At 44.1% G+C, this 11,864-nt stretch overlaps 1 protein-coding gene across 1 annotated transcript; it reads right to left on the bottom strand.

Moving 5' to 3' along the window:
• Positions 1-7,236: 7,236 nt before the first annotated feature.
• LOC131966552 (uncharacterized) lies at positions 7,237-9,065 on the bottom strand. The gene is made up of 2 exons (XM_059328584.1): positions 8,223-9,065; positions 7,237-8,010 (listed from the first exon to the last, which is right to left on the bottom strand). Exons 1-2 carry the CDS (start codon positions 8,974-8,976, stop codon positions 7,316-7,318), a joined length of 1,449 nt encoding a protein of 482 aa, XP_059184567.1. The 5' UTR covers positions 8,977-9,065; the 3' UTR covers positions 7,237-7,315.
• Between the last annotated feature and the right edge of the window lie 2,799 nt (positions 9,066-11,864).

Consider the following 11,864-nt stretch of genomic DNA (forward strand, 5'->3'; position numbering starts at 1 on the left):
GGTGGGCCGGTGATTATGAGACCTCGTAGCAGCAAAGATATAAATAACGTATGTTTAATTAGAAGCACTGTAGAGTAATGATGTGTTTTATAAATTACTGTTTGTCCAACCTCTTAGATATCCTCTCAGGAAATGTTGTTAAAACTACTTCCCATTATGCAAAGTAAGAAGTAGGTGCAGTGGAAGGAGCAGTGTACAGTCTGCTTCCAATAGCTCTGAGGAGGGCAGAAAGAAATGTGTGGAATCTTAAGGAGTTACTGCTTGAGTAAAAATATTTTTCATCAGGCATTAAGAATAAATCAAAGAAACTTCTTATATTTTTCAATAAACTGTTCCTTCAAACCTTTTTAAAAGAATCAAGGCTTTCTTAAAGTTACAAGTTATCAAAAGGTTACAGAAGCAAGAGAAGGATGGTTTCATTTCACACATACTGTCTTTTAGAATTCCTCTGTGTGCAAAGAATAAAAATCACAAACCCTTAGCAGATTTATTTAAAACCAAGGTTGCAATTGTTTAATTTAATTTTAAAAGTGGTAACCAGCCATCATTTGATGTGATGACACACTGAACAGTCACTGGTTGTGTCCAGTATCTCTGCCAGGCTAATTCCACCTAAATTAAGTGTGTCTATCGAACCCTAAAGTAGGTCAGGAGAGCTGAAGAAACAGGAATATTGTCTATGTGGGTCCAAGTTTACAGTGGCGGTCCAAATGATAGTTTAGTCAGTGCAAAAAACGAAAAAAAATGCCTCAAAAGAGACGTAAAGCAACACCAAAGAGACACACAATATCTACAAAAAGGTGGAAAAAAGACAGGAGAGTCACAAAAAGACAACAGAGACACCTAATAACCAACAAGAGTCACAAAAAGACTGCAGTAGCACAAAAAATACCAACAACTGAGATAAAGCAACCACAGAGACATAAAAAGACCACAAAGAGACACATTCTAAACAACAAAAGTCACATAAAGACTGCAGACACAAAATGACAAAAAAGAGTGTAGACAAATATGTTCATAGAGAGAGAGATAAACCGAAACAAAAAAGAGATGCAAAGTAACACGGAAGAGACACAAAATATCAACAAGACGGTGGAAAACAGCAATAAAAGGGACACAAAAAGACCACAAAGAGATGTAAACAGCCACAAAGTCGGACAAAGTGTCCAAAAAGATATACAAAAAGACCACAGAGACATATTGTAATCAACAAGAGTCACAAAAACACAGCAGAGACACAAAATGACCACAAAGAGACACAAAAGCACAAAACATTCATAACAACTAGTCTCACATAGCTAGTCCTCTCTCCACAGCCCTGTGCCAATGCTGGAGAAAGGTCTGGCTGCACATTTATCATTCTGGGATCAGGAGAAAGATACTCTGGCATGTTTGTATTTCTTGGTTGTTTTTCTGAAATAGGTGGCCAATGGCAAGCGTATCCCAACAGTCTACATCCAGTGAGTCAGATTTAAAAAATGACTAAAAAGAGACACAAAATCACCATAAACTGATACAAAACAACAGAGGTTTGTATGACTACAAACAAAACTAAACAACAAAAACACACAAAATCTGTGTGTCTTGCTCCTATGTGGGAAAGATGGTCAGGTCTAATGTCCGTAACACACAAGCTGTCTGTCCAACCCAAGGTCATCTCAGGTCCCACTCCCGGGATTATATTAGCTCAGACTATGCCTGTGAATGATTTCCTGGAGCCTTGAGGTTATCTACAATGTTCCCGTGCTGTGCACTGACAGCAGACTGGCTCTTTACTCTGCAGGTGTGTCACTGCAGTGATGAATAGGCCATTTTGTTCTGTGATTTCTCCCCCTCCACATAGTCTGTCTCAGCATGTCAACATGAATACAGGTGTGTTTGCTCTCTTCATTATGCCAAAGGCTGGCTGTCTGTCTGTCTGTCTGTCTGTCTGAGTCGACCCCATAATGTGCATGCAAAGTACAGAAGAGTGTTTTTCTTTCCCTGTACAGTCATCAAAACCATAAACATTATTTATGCTCCATTACCTAAAAGCATTTTATCATGCCGCCTACGGGATGCAACATGATTAATAAGTGCAATTCATCTTTAACTTATTCATTGGCATGCTTTCCTCATATATTTACATGCAAACTAATGTCACAGCTAAGCCTCCTATCCATGTTTGGATCATATTCAGCATATAATGTTTACTTGGAACCTGGTTATTCATCTCCCTGCATGCATGATTTTGACATTATCTATATTTTTAATCGCCTCAGTGTGTGCAGGCATTTTAGACTCCGCACTTCGCAGATTAGACTCCTCAACATCCCTGCCACTCAGTCATTTCTGCACTGACAGAGTTGCCTCAGCGGTGCAGGATTAACCCAGTTTGGTTTCTCGCTTCCTGCTGCATTCACCACTCTGCTGGATTTGGCTTCTCCGTCTGATCAGCAGTAATGGGAGGGGGAGTGACAAGCAATAATCAGTTTATCATCCAAATTACCAGTGTCAGATCTGTAACTTCACTTCGGTGTGTAAATCATCATGATGTTACTTGTCATGACTGTTTTTTTTCCTCTGTCTGCATCTTGTTAATATGCAGAATGCATGAAAGCATAATCAGTGCCTGACTCATATTCTGCAGCACAATGGAGTCTTTTACTGCGCTGCTCTTTCAGAACAGTAACACTGACCTGTTGCCTCCCACACCTGCGTCTGGAGGCTCTGCGCTGTTTGCGTGGTATATTCATCTTCTCATCCTCTTTAGCAGACTGACCTGAGAGCTGATCATTTGAACCCTGTCACCCGGCAGAGGGGTTTGGGGGTATTTTTTATACGTGGAATTTGAAGTTTGTTGTGGTGACTGTAGCTTCAAGACCTGTGTTGACATTTGCACTTAATAAAACAGTGATTTGGCTAAAGGGCCCTTCAACTGGCAGTTCCATTAGAAGGCTGCTGTGGCCCTGAAGCACCCACTTTCTCCTTCAGTCTCAGTCTTAGTTTACCGCAAGTGAGCTTGAGTACTTTAGACACCCTCGGGTAAATATTGAGACAGTAGATGTGTCTGGGAGTTTGCCTGTTTGTTTGTGTTCAAGCATCTAAGGGAGCTGGAGACAGGTGAGGAGGGTATTTATTTCACTGTTTCATTACAGTTAGACAGGCTAAATGGAAAAAGGTGTATACAAAGTATCCCTTCATTGATGAATGTGGCAGCAAGAGAAACTTTTTGTTAATAGCTTTCTTTCTGAAACAAAAAAAGTACCATAAGTCATTTGACAACTATGAGCTGATTTGTTTCCAGATTTTTGCTCTCATTATTTTAATGGAGCTCAGACACAGTGTTAACTCCTGTACACCTTTATAACTTCACTGTGTGTGGTGTGATGTGAGTCAGTGTTAAAATAAATGACTCACAGTGCAACAGCCCAATTCAATTCTTAAACCTTGCCCCTTGTTACAAAATCATCTCATTAAATGTTTCATACGAATACAGACAGTTCACACAGTGGGGATCGACTGAAACAAAACTCACATTTCAGTCAAACAACTCACGTAAGGTATAATATGTTTATTGACCATGCACATGTTAGATTTGGCGTCTAGGCTCCGACCTCATCACTCCTCAGCAGTTACATGGGGTTTGAGGAGTGATGTACAAATCCCCCCGTCGGAACCTACAGGTGGATGCTGGGGAGGCGGTGGGCTGAGAAGCAATCTGCGGTGCGGAAGCGGCATAGGCAGTAGCATAGGCATGCGGAGGGAGCGCTGGCAGATTACCTCACCTTAAATAGGCCGCCAGATAGATTGGAGGGTGTGATTTGGTTGAGGATGTATGAGGAGTGAGGCATGCCTATGTATGGAAGCGCAACTCGAGTTGCCTGCCTGAACTAGCTCGCAGGCGTCGCTTCATTTCAGTCAAACAACTCACGTAAGGTATAATATGTTTATTGACCATGCACATGTTAGATTTGGCGTCTAGGCTCCGACCTCATCACTCCTCAGCAGTTACATGGGGTTTGAGGAGTGATGTACAAATCCCCCAAAACCAAATGATTCAGAGCCTAGCGCTGATATCCTATGTGTGACCTGGCACCAGCCGCCGTGAGGCCGTTCCCCGAGAGCACAGCGGCTGCAAGGGGAACATGCTATCTAGTGAAACTACTATGTGTGACCTGGCACCGCTGCCGTGAGGCCGTTCCCCAAGAGCTCAGCGGCTGCAAGGGGAACATGCTATCTAGTGAAACTACTATGTGTGACCTGGCACCGCCGCCGTGAGGCCGTTCCCCAAGAGCTCAGCGGCTGCAAGGGGAACATGCTATCTAGTGAAACTACTATGTGTGACCTGGCACCGCCGCCGTGAGGCCGTTACCCAAGAGCTCAGCGGCTGCAAGGGGAACATGCTATCTAGTGAAACTAGTATGTGTGACCTGGCACCGACGCCGTGAGGCCGTTCCCCAAGAGCTCAGCGGCTGCAAGGGGAACATGCTATCTAGTGAAACTACTATGTGTGACCTGGCACCGCCGCCGTGAGGCCGTTCCCCAAGAGCTCAGCGGCTGCAAGGGGAACATGCTGTCTATTGAACTTACCATGTGTGACCTGGTACTAATACTATCTGTAGGTAAGCTCCTGAAGGCATAATCAGCACCCACACTACTATGACGTCATTACAACCAGCAAATCACCTGATATGCAGTAATTAAAAAGGCAGGGGAGTAGCTGCAAATATTTATTTAAATATGTTAAGGGGTGCAGGAACTCAAGATCTTTTGAGCCGACAAAATTTCATTCTTGTTGACCCTGATGTATCGTTGGTAGGCGGAGGATGACCATCGGCCCATGGACTTCAACGTTGAGATGGGCAGATGGAGTGCTGCAGTTGTTGCAGCGCCGATTCTTAGAGAGTGAGGGGTGTATTGTTCTGGAGGTAGGCCACAGTTGAGGCATAGGTCCCGCAGCTTCGAAGAGAACCATGATCTTGACAGAGGTTTGCATCCATCAGTGATGAACAATGGTGCTGAGGGATGCGTCGAGAGGTGATGACTCAGGTATTTCATCATAGAAGAAAAGGGACAAAAAGAGGTGTTAGTTCTGGCAATGATAATTTGGGTACCTTGGTTGGAACGATCAGTCTTAGAATGTTTCAGGGCTATTGTATACATGTGTTCTTCTACAGTTAGATCAGAAAAGGTGAGATCATGCTGAGGGTTGAAAGAATTAGATCTAGTTGTATATTCACCACACCTTAGAAACCCATAAAAAGCCATTAGAAGAACTGCTTCCAACATCTTATCAATATATGGTGAAAAACGACCTTCCCTTAACCTTGTCACCAACCTATGCACCAGTGAAATAGTTAACGGCAGTCTTTTGTCATTGCCTGAAGGACGTGCCTTTTTAAGGCCGTTGAGAAGTAGCTGAACAGAAGGATTCCCGAGAAGGCTTTGGGATGCTGGGTCTTGGCATCTAATGTGGAACTGAATCCCTGCTAGCATGGCTTTAAGACTTTGCACTTGAATATTGCGTGACTCAAATGAAAATACAATAAATGCACAGATTACAGAGATCCTTATAGGTAGAGGACTAATGAGGAGGCTGGCGCAGAAGGAAGAGAAGAAATACCAGGCTGAATCATAGGATTTAATGGTACTTTTGGCCAAACCAAGTCTCATGTAATTTTCGGCAGAACACAAGAGATCCTTCAGAGGCTTGAAAGTACTTAATCGAGCGTCATCTGACTGAATGGAGGGCAGGGCATGCTGGAGGGCTTGGCCTGGGGGCACATAGCTTTGAACTCCTGAAATTTGAAACGAGAGAGAGCATCAGCTACACGATTTTCATGGCCAGGAATGAAGGTCGCTCGCAAAATAAAGTTATCGAGAATGCTTGTCCATGTTAAACGTCGCATGAGGCTGTTTACAATAGGAACATTAGATCGACCTTTGTTGATTATCTCCACTGTAGCAGCATTGTCACAAAACACCATGATCTGCTTCCTAGACCATCTCTTACCCCACAATAAACATGCCACGACAATGGGGTACAGCTCATAAAGAGCAGTGGATTTAGAGTGGTCGCAGAGGGACTGAATTTCAATTGGCCATGCCTCTGCAAACCACTCATTATTCAAGAATCCCCCAAAACCAACTGAAGGAGCTGCATCGGTAAAGAGCTGAAGAGAATCTGAAGACTCGACATGGTCATTGTAAAAGAACGAAATGCCATTCCATTTGTCACACAGCAGGGACCAGAAGCGCAAATCTGAACGACACCCTTCATCTAGCGTCACTTTATCTTTAAGATTTTGGACAGATTTAGCCAGTACTAGTAAACGTGAAACAAAGGAGCGGCCATGAGGAATGATGCGCATAGCGAAGTTAAGGTGACCTAGAAGAGATAGAAGGTCTCTTTTAGAGAGGATGTTTGTCTCTGACCAAAATTTAATAGCTGCTCTAATGCGAGTCAGCTTGTCTTGAGGCAGAGACGCCTGCATTAGCACGCTATCTAGGGTAATGCCTAAGAAATCAAGACGTGTGGACGGACCTACTGTTTTCTCTTCTGAAAGAGGGACGCCTAACTCATGAAAAAGGCTCCTAACTTCGGATATGCTGCGAGCGGGTGGGGACGAAGGAAAGTCAACCACTAAAAAATCATCTAAAAGATGCAAGACGAAAGGAAGCTTACAGGCGTTATACAGGATCCAGCATAATGCTTCGGACAATGTGTCGAAAATGCGGGGACTACTGCGGCAACCAAATGGCAGTTTAACGGAATAGTACAATTTGGAACGCCATTTCACACCGAAAAGGTGCCACTGAGAAGGGTGGAGTGGCATGACTTTAAAAGCATCAGTAATGTCTGCTTTCCCTAGCCATGCACCGACACCAGCAGACTTAATCATTTGGATGGCATTATCGACAGAAGCATAGAACAGAGAAAAAGGCTCTTGAGGGACTAAGCTGTTGATGCTTGGAATGGTAGAGTCGTGAGGAGCTGAAAGGTCGATGATGAGACGTTTTTTATCTGAATACTTTCTGGTAGCCACACCTATAGGGCTTACTCTAAAAATGGAAAATGGAGATTTAGTAAACGGACCTATCATGTATCCTTTTTTAACCTCTTTAGACAGGAGCTCGTCTACTACTTTTGGCTCCTTCAGAGCAGACTGCAGATTTTTTGAAATATGTGTCACTTTTGGGAGCCAGCATAGCCCTGCTAGGAAACCTTGCATTAACCCGGTGATGAGATAGTTGACGAAGCATCTGTTTGGATGATTAAAGAGAGCCTTGGAAAGCGCTGGAACATTCACTGGAGTCGAGGGATGATTGCTGTTTATTTCCCTGATTTTGCAGGACGTAGCCTCCTGGGACACACAGATCTTGGATGGCTGTCCCCGCACCAGCTACACACATGCATGAATTTACAGTTAGGAAAACTACAGACATTATTGTTGAAGTTGTTACAAATAGGTGACTTTTGATTCAATGCAAACGGTACCTGACTCTTAGCAAGATATCCTACAGGAAACGGAGCTGGATTTTTTGGCTGGAGCTGAGTTTTTGAAGTGGACAGCTCTTGCCGAGCAGTTCTCGGACAGAGGGAAGAGGTGTGAGAGAAAGAACCACAAATGGAACAAGCTATAGTTTTATGCCCAGTGAAATTCCTGCTAATCAGGGCCAGATCAACTACAGACCAATCTAGTTTTTGATTAAATTTCTGGATATACATAGCTGCCTTCGAGGAAAAGGACTTGTGGTACTCGTAAAACAGGGATCCACCATAAGATAGGGCAAGGTCCGAAATAATTGCCAAATAAGTGTCAAGCTCCTCTCTACGCTGGGGGTACACTTCGCATATTGTGTCTCTAAAAACACCGAAAGCCACGTTGAATTCAGCCAGATTAAGAGTTTTTGACAACCTTGGATCGCTGTCTTTAAGGACAACAGAAAAATCCCCACAATCCACAAATCTTTTCTCAGCCGATTCCGAGCCACACAAAAGAATCTTCACCAGATTTATGTCCTGGCCTGTCGAAATAAAAGCAGAGTTTTTCCCATAGAGGTATATACATTAAACTATATGATTATCTATTAATTATTGTATTCAAATAATTATTGATTTATATGTGATGCCCTTATGCAATGGCAGATATATGCATCCAAGCTCTTACTATGATTATTAATTTATGCTTGTTTGAAATTATTATTCCTCAATTGCTTATGAAATCCTTTATGCATACCTGACAAAATTTGATTCCTGAGGGAATCAGGAATTGCTGCAGCAGGTGGCAGGAACCTGGAACCCATGGGTGTAGCTGGGACTGCAGTTCCCAGAGTCCTGTGCGGTGTGACGTCTGCCGGAAGCGCTGCAGCGCGAGGCACGTCGGATGACGTCGACGGACCCGGGATGTTTACAGTGAAGGCAGAGTTGGCATTTTCTTCCAGAGAGTGAATTCTAGCATTCATTACGTTGAGTGCTGATTTCATTTCATCCAGAGAGGACATGATTGATGCTTCGGCAGTGCTGGGTGCTGATCGCTTTGTTCTTTTAGGAGGTACGTTGATCGCCGATTTGACAGGTGCTGTTTGGGAAGCGCCGCGCTTCTTTGCTGCCGCTTTGCCTTTGGTAGGAGCGGTGCCAGTGTTACAATCGCTCCCGTTGAACTCTTGGGCACTGGCGGTAGCTTCTTGCGACTGAAGGTAATTGAAAAGCTCTTCATGATTAAGACCAGATGGAACTGAAATATTTCGAGCATACAATGTCTCTAGAATGCGGTGCACGGGCCACCCGGCAAGCCGCTTGCGATTGGAGCGTGAGCTGCGGCGCGGCAGAGACGCTTCCGCTTCGAGCCCGGAGTGCGACTCGCCAGGTTGAGCTTGGGTTACAGGAATAAAGTCGCATTCCTCGCCGGAGGTCTGAGACTCGCTCTCAGAGTCAGAGACGGCAAAAGACATAACGACCAATACAGCCACGAAGTAAAGTAATGATCGCATATGAACTTAGCGCAAACTTAGATTTCAGAGAGAAGGCAAGCGGTGAAGCGGTGATGCGGAAGCTGCGGTGCGGAAGCGGCATAGGCAGTAGCATAGGCATGCGGAGGGAGCGCTGGCAGATTACCTCACCTTAAATAGGCCGCCAGATAGATTGGAGGGTGTGATTTGGTTGAGGATGTATGAGGAGTGAGGCATGCCTATGTATGGAAGCGCAACTCGAGTTGCCTGCCTGAACTAGCTCGCAGGCGTCGCTTCATTAAACTAAAAATGTGAATACATGGGAAAAAATAATAACACACTGCCAGCTAAAATACCACAAAGTCCAGAAATAAGTCAATTCTTACGTGAGCAGTGGCTGTACCAGATACCAGAATTTGTTTCTCTACGTTGGACAACAAGCAACTCTGCTCTTTTGCTGTTTTGTAATCAGAAAAAAATCGTAATTTTCTGTCACTGTCTGTCGACTTGTCCACAGTGTAGCAGGGAGAGGAGCAGAAAATAGTGTCAGCAAGGACTATAGACTGTATATAAAGACAAATGGTGTGAAAATGTTATCAATAATCAGAATAATATATCCTTATATGAGTTATAATAGATTAACAGTGGGTTTTCTTGCCTAATTGCCAAAATAGAGAAAATAAATCAAACGTCAAAACAATCGCTGTAAATTGCGAGCCGGCAGCAGGTCATGTCGAAGGTGCACACCCACTGTATGTGACCAATTCATTTAAACCCCATCCTTCCAAACCTACACTAGCTCCCCATCCCTCAGCGTATCCACTTCAAAGTCCCCACCATTACTAACAAAGCCCTGAATGATGAATGAGTGATGTCACAAAGTGGCAGCAGTTCAGTCTGATTATGAGTGTATTAAGTAGCTTCGATAGGCACCACCACTCTTCTCAGTAAAGTCTGTTTTTCAAACATACCATCTCATTCGGCTTGCTTCTTGACCGACAGGGTGGCAGTATGACAGGGTGAGTGGGCTCCATAAGTAAGCTGCTTCAGAGTCTTCACCCTCTAATGAGCTCGATAACAAAGCAGACAGCAGGAAACATGTATGCATCAGTCACCATGGCAACAGGCCACCATTCCAGGACCCAACAACCTGGGGCAGGAAGGCAGGATCCGCTGCTCCAGTTCATGCCTGATTGACCTTGTACAGTACACGGAGAGGCAACTCAGTCAGGCAGCAATACACCACCTCTCACCACTGCGATGGAAGGAGGAGGGGGCCGTCACGCTAATGAGCATGCAGCTAGTGGCAGACAGCACTGCTGCTCTTATTGTACAGAGACCTCCGGCCAGCAACTAATCCAAGTCTGTAGGTTCAACCTACATTCAGCATGGATGACTGCCAGCCTCTGTAACCCAACATCCACCTCACACAGTGGATCATGTAGACAAAGCAGCCAGGGAATCTGGAGAGATTATTTCAATATTTGACGGACGTCCAATGCTAATGTTCAGTGCCAGTGCAGAAGGCAGTGTAGTGTAGTGTCCTGCAGCGAAGTGGAAAGAAAACATTTGTTCATTTGAACAATAAGCAACCCAGTCGCCAGAATAAATGTTGCCATTGCATGATTTTTGCAAACCAAAGTTTGAGGTGTCTAAACAGTCCCAAACCGTCCTCATCACCTCTTGTGACACACAGGTACAATACTGGTACCATATCAAATGGGAAGATCTAAATAATCCATTGGTATAATGTAGGGATATCTACAAATTTAATCTTAATTTAGAAAAAAGACCTGTAGAAAATCTGACATTTTCAAAGAGTCCCTCAAGATGAATGAATATTGGTTCTATGGATGCCCACAAGTCTCTCCTTTACAGACATGCCAACTTTATGACACAGCATGGATTTTTCTATGTTGTTCCTCAAGGTTTTATTGTTTTAATGTGGCCATTTCAAGGTTTTTTTTTAATTGTTTACCATTTCTATCAATTCATTCAAGTGGTCAGAAATTGTCAAATTTTGCACCAAATTTGTGTAACAAGTTGCAATTAACTGCAGTTCCAGATCTGCAATTAAAGTTTACCTTTTTATTAACCATAACCAAGTCTTCAAGGGAGCTACACAGGGTTGTAACACAGGGTTGCACTCACAGCAAGAGGGTCGCAGGTTCGACTCCGGGTCGTCTGGCTTCCTCCCACAGTCCAATGACATGCAGCTACCCCCCCCCCCCCCCCCCCCCCCCCCCCCTCCCCCCCCTATTGCCCAATGTCAGCTGGAATTGGCTCCAGCCCCCTGCGACCCGAGATTGGATAAGCGGTTAAGGATAATGAATAAATGGAAATATTCTAGTTGCCCAACCCTAACTAAAACTACACTCTATGTTATCCGCCATAACCATATATTGTGGAAAGAAGCCATTAAAAAATAATTGGCACTGGATTTCAAAAGAAAATCAAAAGAAAACTGGGCACCAAAAAAAGATGTACAAACATACTGTAGATGAGCTAGGTCAAAAACTATCAAACCTCACTCCTGACCATCAGCTAATGGAGGGCAAAGCTTAGCTGCAGTTCAGCTCTGACCTCTCCAGAAACATCCAAGGTGATAATAACTTACAAGTCAAGGTAAAGACCAACTCGAACACTGTGAAGTGTGCTCAGAGAATCTCAGCCAATCTGCTCATAGAACTGTGAAGATCTTGAACAGAGTCAATGTACCACCCACTGTTTAGGAAGGAGCATGCCATGAGCCCCATTGTTGTAATAGATGAACAGCTGCTGTGGGCACCTCAGAGAGCCTGTGTGGTTCCACTTAGTATGCCGAGACATGCACAAGACGCAGTGATGCAATTCCACCTCTCTCTTCGTGGCGTATTTTACGAAGGGGGAAAGGTATTCAGCCGAGCCATCTCACATCTAATGTTTTCAGG

Source organism: Centropristis striata, chromosome 3 (genome assembly GCF_030273125.1).
Source record: "Centropristis striata isolate RG_2023a ecotype Rhode Island chromosome 3, C.striata_1.0, whole genome shotgun sequence".
Taxonomy (NCBI): Eukaryota; Metazoa; Chordata; class Actinopteri; order Perciformes; family Serranidae; genus Centropristis; species Centropristis striata.